The sequence below is a fragment of the Nicotiana tabacum genome, chromosome 7 (assembly GCF_000715075.1).
Source record: "Nicotiana tabacum cultivar K326 chromosome 7, ASM71507v2, whole genome shotgun sequence".
NCBI classification, from domain to species: domain Eukaryota; kingdom Viridiplantae; phylum Streptophyta; class Magnoliopsida; order Solanales; family Solanaceae; genus Nicotiana; species Nicotiana tabacum.
This window is the reverse complement of record NC_134086.1, coordinates 116,940,497-116,957,631: the sequence shown is the minus strand read 5'-3', so window position 1 is coordinate 116,957,631 and position 17,135 is coordinate 116,940,497. Positions and strand designations below refer to the sequence as shown.

At 35.3% G+C, this 17,135-nt stretch overlaps 1 protein-coding gene and 1 long non-coding RNA gene across 2 annotated transcripts; one reads left to right on the top strand and one right to left on the bottom strand.

The window, feature by feature from the left end:
- Positions 1–1,593: 1,593 nt before the first annotated feature.
- Positions 1,594–7,561, top strand: LOC107804284 (KH domain-containing protein At1g09660/At1g09670). Its single transcript, XM_016628149.2, has 8 exons — positions 1,594–1,725; positions 1,812–1,941; positions 2,486–2,571; positions 5,025–5,167; positions 6,179–6,313; positions 6,404–6,520; positions 6,800–6,943; positions 7,046–7,561. Exons 2-8 carry the CDS (start codon positions 1,835–1,837, stop codon positions 7,202–7,204), a joined length of 891 nt encoding a protein of 296 aa, XP_016483635.1. The 5' UTR covers positions 1,594–1,725; positions 1,812–1,834; the 3' UTR covers positions 7,205–7,561.
- A 687-nt stretch (positions 7,562–8,248) lies between these two features.
- Positions 8,249–11,882, bottom strand: LOC107804285 (uncharacterized). Its single transcript, XR_001652233.2, has 3 exons — positions 11,657–11,882; positions 10,091–10,366; positions 8,249–8,725 (listed from the first exon to the last, which is right to left on the bottom strand). It is a non-coding gene; the product is annotated as an uncharacterized LOC107804285 (long non-coding RNA).
- Between the last annotated feature and the right edge of the window lie 5,253 nt (positions 11,883–17,135).

Genomic DNA, 17,135 nt, shown 5'->3' with positions numbered 1-17,135 from the left:
CAGTCACTCTTATTAAATATTCGTATAAATTTTACGTTAAATTCTATAACACGTTTAATTAGATCACACCGATATAACTAAAACTTTTAGATATGCAATCAATTTTTATTTTTTATTTTTACAAAAAGAGGGAAATGATTATATAGTTTATGAATATGAAACACAAAAATGTCGATTTGTCCATATAGAGCACGCATGCAAGCTCAAGCAAATCAAAACCAAATTGAAACAACTGGAAAAGATATTTAGCATTTATTCCAAATGCAAAGGAATATTATTGTAAGTGATACTTGACAAAAAAGAAGAAAATGACATAAAAGAACAACAAGAAAAAGAAAAGAAAAATGAATGCTAAAATAGGAAAGGGGCCAAAAAGACAGTATACTCCTAGATATTATTATCATTTACATGTCAGTATTATTATTATTATTATTATTATTATTATTATTATTATTATTATTATTATTATTATTATTATTATTTTGGTGGTGTTGTTGCTGGAATAGAATCTTAGGCATTCTATATAATGTGGATACATAAATTAGTAATATGATAGTGGCAAAATTAAGTTAAAAAAAGGACATAATACCAAACTTGTACATCAAGAGGTTGTATTATTTCCATATTCATATACAAAGTTGTCATTAGAAGTAAGAAAAATTTACCATTACATGCCGATCCATTAATTTTAATCTATTTTTATTTTGATGTCAATACTAAATAATAAAAAAATTATTTTTAGTTTTACATGTTATAGTTTAAAATTCACTACTATGGTTATAATTCAAGTCTCTTTTCGTCTTCTTGATAGAGGGTTTATCGGAAACAACTTCTCTGTCCCGGGTAGAGGTAAGGTCTGCGTACACACCATATTACTCCGACCCCACTTGTGAGATTTTATTGGGTCGTTGTGGTTGTTGTTGGTGGTTATAATTCAACATTCATTTTTTCTATACAATTTGTATTATTAGCAATAAACATTTAGTATGAATTTAAAATTTCTATATTAAATTTTTTTGCAATTTTTAATTTTTTTAACAACTTGTTTGGATGGTTGTTACCTATTGTATCGTATCGTATTGTTACTTTAAATACAATGTTTGTTTTGATTGTTACTTAAATTTTATTGTATCGTATCATTAAAACCATCGTTACGTAACAATGAAATGTGTCACTTTATGTAACGACCGATTTGGTGTGGCCGCGTCGTTTTCTTGTGTTTTTCTCTCAATCTCACCCTTCATTATTATTAAATAATTTTATTTTATCATTTACCCTACCTTTTTATGTACCATCTCATTTTTCTTTATAATATGCAAGTTTATTCATCATATTATTGGTGTGTGACACCATGAAACGATGCCAAAATAACACAATCTATCCAAAAATTGTATTCGTCAAACGATACAATACAATACAATACAGTACAATACGATACATTATGAAACGATACGTAACAATCATCCACCCTGTAAAAGTGTTTGTAAAAAGAAAATATATGTGATGGTGCTAAAAAAGGTTGCTACTACATTTGCACACACCCTTTTTCTAATGGTAGTGTAGCCAGCCATTAGTATTTATAGGAGTTTTTCTCACTAAGCAGTCTCTTTCTTCCCCCCTCCCCCACACCAACAACTCAAGGGTCCAATAAAGGGGGGAAGCAGACTTCAGCTTCTCTTCCCCCACCTTCATCTTTTGCCTTAACCATCAACACAGCTGTTCCCAGTAAGAACATTATTTTTTGTTATATGTTTGTATTGAAAAGTTTGTTGACTAAAAGAGATTGTTTCTTTATTATTGTATATATGTAGGGGAAAAGTTGGGTTTTTATCAGATGATGAATATGGAGAATAGAATACCCCCTGGGAGTTATTTCCAGTACTCTCCTACTGGAATCCATGCTCCACTTCAGAGGTCTTCTTCTCTTACAGATCGTGAAAGGTCAAATCTTGATTCTCTTTCAGTTACTATTTTCTTGTTTCGATTCACTTTTCATCTTTTGCTGCTTGTTTTGTATGTTGGGTCTGGATCTGTTTTTGTGTGCATTATATAATCTTTATGATCGTAGAATATTAGCTTCTTGTTGTTCTTATATGTGGTGACACTTTAGGATCCCTTTTCTGTTGTACAAAGTCTCTCCAAGATACATAGGCAGATCCAAGATTTTAAGCAAATAGGTGCAAAATGCCACTGAACCTACAACTATTTGTGATAATTGGTTCAAACTTCTGTAATATAAATATATGACTGTAATAACTTTTCAACTACATGTATTTACTTCGAGATAGTTGTATGTTTAACCTACATGGTGAATTAGTGTTTTTTAATAAGATAGTTGTATGTTTAACCTCTTGTCAAGTCCACCTCTGCAGCCCGATTAGTATTTACGTCCGAATCTCTATTTCAATTGGCCAATTATTTATAAATAGAGCTCTAGATGCATCTTTCGCTACTAACCTCTGATTTGGCTGCTTCGAAATGGCAGATATTTGGCCGATTTATTGGGAGAGAGGCAAAAATTGGGGCCATTCATGCAGATACTGCCTATATGCAGTAGGCTTCTAAACCAAGGTAGCAAAATGTGACCACAGGAACTTTTTATGATAGTCTGGGTGTCTTTGTGTTGGAGTGGAAGTATCTTTCTTCTGATGAAAGTATTATTAACTGTTTGATCCGAACAAAGTGTTGAATTGTTTATTGATGGTATCCTGAATTGTTCATGTATAACTTAGTCCTGGTAAGTAAAAGGCCACATAGTTTGAACACCACTAAGTGCGGGCTTAACCTGTGTACAAAGTGCTTCGGCCTAGTGCGAGGTTACGGGCGATTGGGCGCATACTGTATGCAAAATTCCCTTAGCATTTCTCCAAAGAGGCAGTTTCCACATTTTAACCTGTGCCTACAAGTTACCAAAGGAGCAACTCCTGTTGCGCCAAGGCTTGCTCTCATAGGTCAGAACACCCTTGAGAAAATTGATGTCTTGTGATACAAGATCGCGAGTTACTACAGAGTCTTAAGTGTTAATAGTTTTTTTCTTCCCCACCTTCAGAACACCCTTGAAAAAATTGATGTGCTGTGATACTAGATCCCGAGTCTACAGGGTCTTAAGTGTTAATAGTTTTTTTCTCCCCCACCTTCATGCCAACCCAGCATGTAGAAGAAATGTATATAACCCAAAAAGAGTAAAAGTAAAGGTCTTCTTTACATTTCTTCGGCGTCACTGAGATATAAGTTTAACGTCCCGTAAGTGTTGGACTCCTACACATCATATTTGATGACCCTTGTCAACGCATGCTTAAGACTCCCACGTGTTGCAAGTGAAGTATGCTAAGATTTTATAATTTATGGCATAGATTATGCTCTCTGTGCTTTTTGACCTCCCAAATATAAAAAAAAAGGTGAAAAATGAAGTATTTGGAGTCTGATAATTTGATGACGAAGAGGGCAACTTTGGGTGTTTCTGGAACGGGGTATTTGTCAATGACCAATAATTATACAACAATATTTGGTGAAGAAAGTTTCGGTAATACGCCAAAATAGCTGGATTTGATGGTAATATAATTAATAGTGAAGATACGATGCAACTAATTCCAGCACCTAAACTTTCTTTGTTGATTTGTTTCCTCTAAAAGGACATCCCATAAATCAGTGAATGTTATTTTATTAGGAAATTTTACTGTTTGGGTCGGACTTTCTAATTCAACCGCTCTGATGAATTGAATTTTCTCTTGACTTTTTAAAATATCACCAAAGATAAGATTGTTGACCCGTGTATTTGTTCGGTGGTGCCTCTACATGAGTTTTCACTTTGGCTTAAGGTCAAATCATGCGAGCTTTTCTTTTTCTGTATGTCTGTAATCTGATCTCGTTGCACATGATGCCTTATTGGATATCCAATTATTCTGACTCTACCATAGTTAGTAATCAGTCAGCTAAAGGCAATTTCAGTATCATATGCATTTTATAACTGAATAAGGTGATGAAGCGGTAGTTTGAGGTTTGCAAGCCTATGATTGGACTGTGGAGTCGTAATATGTTAGGGCTGATTTATTTATCCATAAAAGAAAAAGAGTTAAGGACTGATTTGTATTAATTGTTGGTTAAAAAAATGCAGAAAACTTGGGGGACTTTGATTAGTAACCAAATATGACAGAATAAAAACTCATGATTTGTTGGTGCTACAAGTAATGCTCTACAAAGAGAAATGAAGATTGAGTAGGAATACTCCTCAAAGTTAAAGCTTTATTAACCACCATGCATCAAATTAGCTAGAAAAGCTTCACAAGAAAAGTTAATAAATTCAGATTTACCAACTTTATTGAGTTCAAAGAATTCATCAAGTTTTTGTCACTTTTCTTATTTCCTATTTTATACAAGTTTTTAATACAGGAAAATAGAGCAACTTCTATTGTTTGACTTTTGAGATCAGGAGTATTCTAAAGTAAGATGCAAACACTTTTAAGTAACTAACTGAAAAATCATTAAGTGGAATAGGAAAAGATTTATTTACCTAATGCTAAGTTACCAAACAGAAGTCTCTAAGTAGCTGTTCCGGATACAAATCTACAAATCAGAATTTGGTTGAAAGCATGACCGAGAAAAATGTCTGGTTTCCACTTTCTTTCGCTCGTCTTCTTTATCATTCTAGTCCTGGAATGATGAACTTTTTGTATCAATGCGAAATTTGATGTCGAGTTTGACCCTGTAGCTTAATATTGTGCTCTCTAGCTCGTGCATTTAACAGCGGATGTGGCAAGGGCTTGTGAAGTAGTTCTAGGAAAAATTATTCATTTGGGTCATCTTATTGGCATGCTTATTTTACAAACTTCAAATGTGGGTAACATTACTATTTGTTTAAAACGGATGAAATTGAATATGGTTAACATGAAGCCAAAAATGGTGTCTTATGGATGGCTTTGGTGAATCCACCACTGACAGCCTTAGCTGAAATCTTGTGGAAGGTAAATTGACGGAAGCATCCTATTTAGTGACTGAATAAGGTCTTGGATTTCTTACTTCTGCAGAAATCATGCGAGCATCGGCATTGTTGTCAAATCAGTTTGTAGATCAGGAAAGGATGGGACAAGAGAGTCCACATAGATCGATCAGTCAACAGATGAATGGAGGTCAGATAAATGTAGGGGCATGGAGTGCAATGCAAACTGAGGTATGATAAGTTTCTTTCTTCATGGAAATTAGCTTAGGTATGTATGGCTTTAATGGGTCATACTTCGGTATGTAATCATGTCATGACTATTGTTCTTAATGTGGTCATACACTTCCATACTGGTTCCCTTCAATTAAAGAGTGTGAGCAAGAGTTGTTTGTATAACATTGTTGATTTCAGTAATATGATTTTTCTTGATTCTCAAAATATGAATAACTATTAGGCACAACATTATTAGCATTTCTCTATTTTTAGCATACCTTTAATTTTATAAACCAATTGGAAGTGAGTTAGTTATGTGTTCCCTTGGACACCAGAGGCTTATAGCACACCATTCAAGCATTATGGAGTTGTTGTTGTTCATAGAGATGTAATCTATTAATTGTTGAATTGCTCATATTACTGAAATCATATTATTGAAATCAGGAAATACTGAGCTCAATTGGTAGTTTCAACATCTGTTTAGTTTGAGCCTCAGGACACTATGCCTATCCGCAAATGTTAGAAAGAAATGGCACGTGCAGTAGGTGGGAATGCCTATCTGCAAATGTTAGAAAGAACTGGCACGTGCAGTAGGTGGGATTCTCATACATCGTTATCAATAATAGTGCCTTTGTTGATGATGGTATTGCCAACTCAGATGTTATTACGGACTTGTTGCTGTTCACAGAAAATGTTATCTATTAATTGTTTTGTCGTCCTTGCATGTGGATAACTTTCATGAAAATATAACCTCCATTTCTCTTCCCACTTGTTGCTTCCTTGTCAAGCAAAAAACAGAACCTAGTTAGCCATAATTAGAATCGAAGAAAAGCACTTCTTGTTTGGTGTTAGTCAGAAATTGTAGGAGTTGTTAGTCCTAGTCCCCAGTATAGATACTGTAAGTAGTTGACACCTCTTTGCTTGTGTAATATATTTGTTAATTCTATTTTCATAACTTAAAGGAGTTTGAATAACTGCTTGAGGACATTGTTGGAGGATTTACCACTTGATATTATGTAATTACTACAGGAAAACAGACTCCTCCAGAAAATGGCTCCATTTCAACCTTCCCCCCTGGATTGGCATGTTGTGCCGGGAACTGCAACCACTCCTGTTGTGAAGAAAGTCATAAGACTGGATGTTCCAGTGGAGAAGTTCCCAAATGTATGTGAAACCTTATTAAAGTGGTGTTTAATGTTTCTCATTGTCTTCCTAAATTTTGAAATAGATCTTAACCAAGTTAAAATCATGCAGTTTAATTTTGTCGGTCGAATTCTGGGACCACGTGGGAATTCCCTAAAGAGGGTTGAAGCCATTACAGAATGTAGAGTCTACATCAGAGGTCAAGGCTCAGTGAAGGACTCTATCAAGGTATTGGGCCCTCTTACTATTCTTGCTCAATAATTGTTAAAAGAGCAAGCTTGAATAACTTAACATTTACTATGCCTTGGTTCGTGAATGCGTAGTATGCATCTCTAAGAGAAGTCTCTCTCTCTCTCACACACACACACACACATCCTTTGTCTTTGTCAGAGTAGTTGTAATGTCCTGAATCTTTTTGTTGTCTAAATTACAAGTAGTTTTAAATTGCTCAAGGTTTATTGTTTTTCTCTTTTGCAATTTCACATTGTTCTCTCCCACCTTGTGTAGGAAGAGAAATTGAAAGATAAACCTGGGTACGAGCACCTCAAAGAGCCACTACATCTCCTGGTGGAGGCTGAATTTCCGGAAGACATCATTGACGCCCGTATTGATCATGCAGTTTCAATCCTAGAGAACCTCTTAAAGCCCGTGGTACGAGTTAAAACGATATAGCTGCTGCCATTTGCCATCATTTGCTTTCAACTTTTATCTAGCCCTTTTGACTTTTTTTCTCCCTCACTTTGCCTGTATCAGGATGAATCTATGGATGTTTATAAGAAACAACAACTAAGGGAATTGGCCATGCTAAATGGTACATTAAGGGAAGAAAGCCCGAGCATGAGTCCTCGAATGAGCCCTAGCATGTCTCCATTTAGTAATACAGGAATGAAACGAGCAAAGACGGGAAGATAACACCTATTCTTGGTCATCAGGGGACCCCTAATTGCTGGAATGTTGATTGCCTGTCTAGTGATAGGCCCAAAATATAGCTTATCCACCTGAGTAGTACGACTTCTGAGTCTGCTTCTGGTACGGAATGCAGGCATCCCGCAGGCAGCTTCTTTAGATAGGTCTAATGGCTTTTTTCTGTAACCATCTTTCCTAGAGGTTTTGACCTTTAGTCTTAATCTAGGTTTAGTGGTCAATGTGTTAAAGCAATTACAATAATTTCATTCTTATTGAATACTCACGATGTTTCATGTATTATTTGAATGCAGACTAACTGCTTTAACTTCTGAATAAATATATTGAGAACATAAGCTTGATATATGAGTATGCTGAATATCTCACTTCAAGTTGTACCTATGCTTCAGTTCCTTGCTGTTAAACTGTAACTTCACGCTGAAGTTAGTTCTAACTCTAACATGAAGCCTAAGAACTTTGATGGTTAAGGATGCACCATGTGAGTAAAAGTCCAATATTCCCACCAGCCTTGTTATCGCAAAATAAAAGAGAGGAAAAAAAAAAGGCACTGTAACACTATCCATTAAACTGCTTCCTTAATCTATAAGTTCAAATTTTTTAGACAATTATCAAGTTTCTTTTTCATCTCCATTCTTTTGAGAATGATGAATTGTAGTCTTGGACAAATGGAGGTTGAAGATTTGGCACAGGTTGAGTGGCAAGGAAGAAGGGAAAGCAGTGCCACCATTAAAAAAGGAGAAGAGAGCAAAACAATAACCACCCAGTTTAATCCCACAAGTGAAGTCGGGGAGGGTAGCGTGTACGCGGACCTTACTCTTACCTTGGTGGGGTAGAGAGACGGCTTCGGATAGACCCTCGGCTCAAGAAAACGAAAAGAAACAAGGCCAGAAAGATAATACCAGCAACCTAAGAACCAGAAAATCGAAGGAAGGGAGGAGGACAACAACAATCCCTAAATAGATATGAAGAAAGTTCTGTCCAGAACCAAGGGAAACTATGTTTCGGACCAAACATTAAGAAACTTCATGGGTGTTTAATGCTTAACTAGTACTCCACAAGGATGGACTTCTTATTAAGGGAAGAGAGATCATCTTCCACTCACACAAAAAGAGTAGGCCGAACATTACATCGGAGGGTACAAAAGTAAATGTGTACACTTAGATACAGTTTAGCTCATTTGAGCTTTTGTGAAAAAATATACCTCATGTTTCAAAGCCATCTAACAATCTGCAAATACCTACTACACAACTATTACAGAGTGAATATGTGAATTGTGAAGGATGAATTACATTGCTGAGTTGGAAGGGCGACCTTTGGCAATATTTGTCATCCATCAATCTGTCTCCAAAAAAAAGAATGCATGATAATTTTGGTTCTGCTAATACTGGTACATATTTCTACAACTGTGAAATAAAGATTCTCTTGATTATGCCAAGATTCTGGAATCATCCAACCCATTGTGATCTCTGAATCAAGAATCTGAATTTAGGATATTACTTGCATCTGCCCCTGCGTTAAATAGTAATTCAAAGCAAAAGTCAGATGCAAAAAAAAAAACTAGACTACTCAATATAGATAGTTGACAGCATCACATAGTATTACAGTTTCAGCAGATATCGGATAAAAAAAATTATAACATATCAGCATTTGGAAAGGAAAAAAATGACACTTCCTCATCAGCATGACCAGTTCATGCACCAAGCAATGACACTCCTCAAAGCCTAAACAAAGGATAACATACCTGCCAAGTTATAAACGATCAAAAGAAACTATGTAGAACATACCACATGCACATCCAACAATAGTGCTGGCCCTCCCGGAGAACCCCTAGGTGTCAAGGCCGAATCAGAGAATTCTAAGAAATGGGTTACAACCATCACATTCACCATAGAAAAGTATGTATTTCACAGAATTGAATCTTGACCTCCATAGAGCATATGTATTTCACAGAATTGAATCTTGACCTCCATAGAGCATACAAGCACTGACCTTAAATTTTTTAAGAAAAACTATTACGGCATTTATGTAAGCCATTAAATTTAAAAGCTCATGCTTATAAAATATGATAAGTTCCACATCCCAATATTGTTTGCCAAAATAGACAGCCACAACACAGAATTTCAGAATATCGGATTAAAATATTCAGCAAAGGAGAAAAGTAAAATTGTGTAGCGGCTTCATATTTGACAAAAGAAGGGGTACAAACCATATTAGCTTGATACAATTTTGAAATAGCTAAGGGGAACCATATTTTTTTTAAGCACAATAACAAAGAGTAGACATGCCAACTTACTAACAAAGGAAATAGAAGAAGACTGTACGAAATATAAAAGCATACTACAGAAAATGTCAATAGGTAATTGACATTTTCTTTGGAAAATACTAAAGCAAATAAACAATCTTTATCAAAAGATGACTCTAAGACTACCCACACAAATATATAAGGTGATAAACATAGCAAGGTGCACATTGAGTAATATTTGCTCCTTCCTTCCCATTTTTATACGACAAAGTCTGGCAGAAACCTATTGGCTGAAAGAGTTACTTTGCTCAGGTATGACACTGATAGTGGTAAAAGCATTTTTCATATCATGCTGAAGTTTCTGCATATGTTTACTATTAAGACACCAGAACTACATAGCTTAAAGTTTAAACTATGATTGTTCCATGCAGTTGATCAGTGTTAGTGTGCTGAACATTGAAACACCCAAAAAAGCGAATGTCTTCTTAAAACAGTTGTGCTAACAGCATTATGCTCACCACCAATCAATAATTCTATGATTCCACTAAGCGCTAGGAGTAGAAAGCAGAGCAACATTGCTTTTTTCCTTTTAGATTTCCAAGGAAAAGAGCAAGCACAATAAGGAGCCTCACCTCAATAGATTGATTGTCAACATCTGGTACAAATTTAATCCCGAAGACCGAGCTCAAGCTCTAGCTCATCATCTTCTTCAAACAACTTTAGCAGACGAGCATACTGCTCTTCGCGCTTCTTCTTTTGCCAAAACTTGAAAAGGAAAAATGCTAGAAGCACTATCGCCACAAGGGCAAGGCATACAACGAGTATCGTTGACCCAGTGTGACTGCTGGTTGCAGCATGACTATCAGTTTTTGTTCCATTTTTGGGATTTGAAGAATCATCTGAAAAGCCTGAAAGTGAAAACATACGTATAACGCAATCAAACTGACAAAATGAAACCAAACTCAAATATACAAAAGCTAGTTCATGAAAATGTAACCATAAACAGTTTTGATGGGGTCTGTTCCTGGTATCTTCGAACAAGGACAGAAAAACATCAAATGATAGAAATGCTTATGGGAAGCGAGCTTTTTGAAGCACATTGACTCCATGTCAAGGTTTATTCGGCCATGCAAAACCAGATAGCTGGAAATAAACCCAAAACCAATCTTATTCACAGATATTTGGCTAACTTAAAGGTTAAGGGCTCGTTTGGTCGAGGGATAAGGGATAATTAATCCCGGGATTAAATTTGTGCTGAGTTTATCTGGTTGGGACAAAATCATGGTATAATTAATCCCGAGATTAATTTTTCTGGGATTGTAGTATTTTTTTTTATCCCTACGAGAGGGTGGAATAACTCATCCCGGGAAAATTAATCATGAACTAACTGGTTTCCCAACCAAACGACCCCTAAGAGTACTTGTTGTGTACCTAAAATAGATAGATAAGCATATCTCCTCTCCAACAGCTTAAAAGTTAAGATAAGATGGTCATACAGTTCTACATAGTATCAGAACAGACATCACGAGTTCAAGTCTATTATCAGAAAGAATTTTCGTGTGCTTGGTTCGACTTAAAAAACGAGTCTGGTCTGATAATTGCATGTAGTAAACTGCATCGAATTGGTGTTAGAATATCTCTTGTAACAAACCATAGTCATACATTTGGAAAAAATAAAAAATAAAACATGAAGCTGTAATTGAGTTTATGTGACATCAAAACAAGATCTTTTTCATTTCCTTGAAGTTGTCAAAAGACCCCAGTTTCAAAGTTTTCTCATCCCTAGTTCAACATACCTGCTTAAAATAATGGTGATACCCAGATATATAAGATTACACCGATAATAATTAGCAAACGACAACCTTTTCACACACAACCCTTATCCCAATACGACAGTAAAATCGAAAATAAATTACGAATTTTGCATAACATCGGACCATTACAGCCCAATTTTAGCTTCCTAGATACTAAATTTCTATTATTTTTTTTAATGTTTTCTTTGATCACACTTATTGGTACATTTTCAAATACTTTTTGTTCTAAATGTATAAAGTTTATTTTCAAATACTTGACAGGGCGGATCTAAGAGAAATATTTGCCAATATAATTGCGATATAACCCATTAAAATCGACATAACTAAAATATAATTGAATGAATCTGATTATTGGTAATGTAAAGATCTGGGGAGAATTCAAACCTGCGATGAAATTATGAGAAAAGGAAAGGAAGAAGAGAAGAAAGGGAAATGATGAGACCCCCCTCATCTCTCTTTGCTTTTTCTCTCTAAAGCTTTTCCTTTTTCTCTCTGCTATATACAACTCCTCCTCTTTCTATGGTGATATCGCCCGCTCGCTGCCCCTCTCTGCCCTCCCTCTGTTTCCTTTGTTTCTGTTGTGAACACAGATATTTTTGTTCCTTTGCTCTGTTCCCTTATTTACCAAGAGCTTATAAACCAAATTTAGTGGGCGTTTGGACATAACAATTGTAAAATTTTAAAAAAAATTCAAATCAAAATGGTATTTTATTTTGGGTCGTTTTTCAAGTTTTGTGAGTGATTTAAGTAAAATTTTAAAAAATAGCTTTTTGGAGTTTTTCAAATTTTCCAAAAATTTCAAAATGTATCTTCAAATAAAAAATGGAAATTTTATGAACAAACGTTGATTTCGAAAAAAAGTTAATTTTTTTTGGAAAAAAGAGAATTTTTTAATGTCAAATGGGCTCCGAGCTGTGTTTGGACATGAATATAATTTTGGGTTATTTTTGAAATTTTGTAAGTGATTGAGTGAAAAATTTGAAAAATAAAGTTTTGGAGTTTTTTAAATTTTCGAAAATTTAAAAAATGCATCTTCAACTGAAAATTGAAAATTTTATGAACAATGCTGATTTCGGGAAAAAAATGATCTTTTTTTTGGAAAAAAAGGGAAAAATTTCTTATGTCCAAACGGGCTCTTAGGACCCGTTTGACCATAGATTTTGCCAAAATAAACTTGGGTTTTATTTGGCAAATACATATTTGGCCATAGATTTTGCCTATATTTTGGGAAAAGGCGCAAGGGCTTCCTGGCCACTTAAACTTGCATCAGTTTATAAAGCCGATATATAATATCTTGGGTTTCCCATTTGAACACCTTTACTTGAAAAAATGGCTACTAATAAACACTTATAATAATGCGTGTTGTTCAGTTGCTGCTGACATGGATTTAATTCAATATATTGCATAGCCACATCATCCATTCATTCACTTTTTTTGACACCTGTATTAATCAGTCACCCACAATTATAGCAAAGATGAACATATACAACTACTGTCACTTGTATTTTCCGATTAAAAACCATCCTAGCGTCCCGTCGCCGGCGACCGGCCAAAAGAGCAGTTGCTAATAAGGAAGATGAACACAAACATAACAGCATTGGCAAAGCCGGAATACCTAGTTATAGAACGAAACCCACCTTTTACTAAGACTATTGCCAATTTCAACACCCTCGATTACCTCCGTCTCACCACCATCTCCGGCATCTCTATCACTGTTGACTACCTCTCCTGTAAACTCTTTTCTCTGCTTTACTTTTTAGCAGTCAAATCTTATTAATCAACTCTTAAATCAACCAAAACCCTAAGAAAAAACCCGTTAACAAATCAACTGACCCAGATCAAATAAACTCCAAGAAACTAAAAAAAAAGAAAAAGAAATAACTCCAGCACTAGACATGCAAATGAGCATAAAATTATAGAATCTTGAACTGAATCTTAAGCCAAAAAAAAAAAGTGGGTCAAAGTAACACTGTGAAAAAAAATAACGGCGGTGGTCGGTGGCGGGTTATAGTTCCGATAAAGATAAATAGAACAGAGATTTATAGATACAATTATACAGGTGCAGATTTACATATATATAGAGAGAAAAAGAAAGTATTGTAGAGAACAAGAGAGCAAAAATGGATGCAACAAAATGCATGGACGATTTATTTTGGTGGGGAAGACGACAGACGCTGGGAGGGAGGGGAAAAGAGAAGGGAAAAGGGAAAGGTCTCTTTTTTTCTTTTCATTTTTGGTCTCATTTATATTTTATTTTGATTCTCATATTTTTTTAATAAAAATAATACAATCCACGCGCCTTTGTAGCGTGATTTGCACACAATTTAGCCATGTCAGCTGCACCGCTTCCATGTAGCATAATCAACGGTCAAATGTGTTTATTAGTATCTATTGCATCAAGTTGGAGTGTTCAAATGGGAAAAGTGCAAGTTCATGTATCGGCTTTTAAAAGCCCTACAAGTTTAAGTGGCCAGGAAGCCATTACGCTTTTGGAAAATTCCAAATTCCAAATTCCAAATCCCAAAACCAACTATTAAGCTGGTTTTGGGCCAAAATCTTTACACACTCTAATAATATAGATGTTTTTCCAAAATAAATTTGGGAAATATGTTTTGAAAACGTATGTCCAAACACATTTTTATCTTCAAACTAAATTTCACATATATTAGATTTTTCAAAGCAAATTAGGAAATCTATGGTCAAACGCTAAGTTACCCCAAACTTTTACTACAACTTTTCAATATGGTTTGATGAAGCTTTTTAGTACTTATTTTTAATATTTTATGTAATCATCCTAACATTCTAGTTTTGAATTCGGCCTTTTTCATTCAAAAATCTTTAAGATTTATACAACAGAAAAAAATGCTCATCATCATTTTTTTTAACCAAACGTACTGCTACTTATAATCAATTTTATGAAGTCTATTCAAAATGGTTATTTATAAAGTCAGTTTTCGGACATAAAAATTGCTTATTATCGCTTTATATTTATCAATTACTTTTACTCTTTAAGTCTATTTTAATGAAAATTATTTTGCAAACTAAGAAGTGCTATTTTGATTCATTTATTGTCACGCATAAACAATTTTAAAGCATAACTAAAAGAGTTTTTGATTAAGATAATGTAATTAGTGCTAAACAAGAAAGGATTTATTGAACTCTTAAAAGTCAAACTTACATATAAAACCTCAATTACAGCAGATCATACTGTGTTTTCATCAAGGTGCACACAATTGTACATGATTAATTCTTTCCACAATTAACCATTGTGAACTTATTTATTATACAATATAATTGATAAATAAATAGAAAGTGGGGGGACTATCTGTATTGGAAAAAAACTGAGTCTGAATATTGAAGATGACGTGTCATGACACGTGGACTAGTCAAAAGGTCAAAACGCAATAAATAGCCAAGAGGCACGGGCGACAACAGATAGAGGGAAAAGAAAGCAACATAGGTGTGGACCGTTACTAAAGTAGGTACGAGTCTCGTACCTATTCGAGTCGTTTAAAGATCAAAGATCAGAAGAAGTTGAAGATACGAATCTGATGACGTAAAAGAGTTTAAATACAACATTAAATGTCAAATACGTTAGAGAATCTGAATTAAATAGAAATGATTATGTAACGTTTCTTTTAAATATCATTTATTGCTCATAATTGCCTCAATAAGACAAAGACATTATATCTTCTCCTAGAATCAACTATAAAAGGGGAAAGACTCAACATCTGTGAGGACACGAAAGACTATTGAGATCTTACTGAAATACAAAACTATTTACTGCTTTACCATCATTCTCAAAAATATTTTATTTTCGTCTCCTGATTATCAGTAACCCGAATTTCTTTCTAGCTTTGACCAAAGACCCCATATTTTTGGTTAAACAAATTGGTTCCGTTGCCGGGACTCTGATAATCTTTTCTTTTAAGCTACATCTTGTCCATTGTTATAACCATGTCAAACAACAACACCAACAATAACAATGAAAACACTTTGGGAAACCCTGAAAATCAAATCCATCAAAATCAAGGAGATTTACATAACATTGAAGTGGTTCCCTCCCCTCAAAATTCACCACATCAATCTCGTGAAGGTACTCCTGAATCTCGTGTTGATCAACAAGAACAATCTGAACACTTTGAAGGTGGTACAAATGAAGCTTTACAAAAGCTAATTGATGCACAGGCCGACAAAGCTCTTCAGGCTCTAGTTAGTCGATTGCCTGCTGCACCACCCACACCAACTCCTAATAATAATACATTGGAGAATCCCCGTTCTGGTCTTCTGGAAATGGAGGAATCACCAGTGAACCTCAGGAAGGGGAACCAGGTAATTCAAATAATTCCTATTTGCAAAATTTAGTACTAACCTTGCAAAAACAGATTAAGGAACAAAATGAACGTATTGAGCAAATCCCTAGAGTTCCGCCTGTAATAAAAGGAGTTGACATGGACAAATACTCACAACAACCTTGGAAGCCAAGTGCTGCTCCCCTTCCAATTCCGAAAAAGTTCAAAATGCCTGACATCCCGAAATATGATGGTACTACAGACCCACGTGACCACGTGACTGCATTTACAACAGGCGTAAAAGGCAACGACTTGACCAAACAAGAAATTGAATCAGTACTGGTCAAGAAATTTGGAGAAACACTCACCAAGGGTGCATTAACCTGGTATTCTCTTTTATCTGAAAATTCTATAAATTCTTTTGCTGAGCTTGCAGATTCTTTTATTAAAGCACATTCGGGAGCACAAAAGGTTGAGAAAAGAATGGAAGATATTTTCAAAATCAAACAAGTAGGTTCAGAGTTGCTCAGAGACTTTGTTGATAGATTCCAGCATGAAAGAATGACTCTACCCCGTGCGCCTGACAACTGGGCTGCAATAGCTTTTGCAAGTAATTTAAATGACAAAAGTTCTGAAGCCACGAGAAGACTCAAAGAAAGCCTTCGAGAATTCCTTGCAACCACGTGGAATGATGTTTACAACAGGTACAGTACGAAGCTGCGAATTGAAGAAGATACCGTACCTAAGTTTCATCATGAAGAAAGGGGCGGTTCCAGAAGATCAGAAACCGAAAAAAGATCAGGTAAAAATAGGTACGATCCATATATGGGACCTGGAGGAAAAGACTCACGGTCAAAACAAGATAGCCAGCAATATGATCAAAAATCGAGGAACAGGGAATCTGGTTCTTCATCAAGATTCAGAAATGATCGGAACAGACAAGAGTCACGAGATGATGACAGAAGTTTAAAGGCAAGGTTTGGCGGATATAACTTTAATGTCACTACCTCCGAGCTCGTGGCTATTTTGAGAAGTATGGGAGATAAGGTACGATGGCCAAAAGAGATGCGGTCAAATCCAAATAGACGCAATCCAGATCATTGGTGCGAATTCCACAATGATCACGGGCACAAAACTTCAGAATGTATATTCTTGCAGAGTGAAGTGGATCATCTATTGAAGCAAAGGTACCTCACTGAGTTATTTAGTGAAAAAGGTAAACAAGCCTATATGAAAAATAGGCAAGAGCCACCAAAGCCTCCTTCACCCAAGAGAACAGTGAATGTGATAAGTGGGGGAGAAGATATTCACGGCATAACCTACACAACTTCGAACAAGGTTTCTAAAGTAACAATTACACACGGGAAAAGGGTACGGCAGGTTTTAGAAAATGAAAGTATTTCATTCGATGATGCAGATACCGAAGGAGTGATAACCCCACATAATGATGCACTGGTAATATCTTTACTTGTATATGATACTAATGTAAAACGAGTTTTGATTGATCCAGGGAGTTCCGTAAATATTATACTACTAAGGGTATTACGTGAAATGCAAGCTGAAGACAAAAT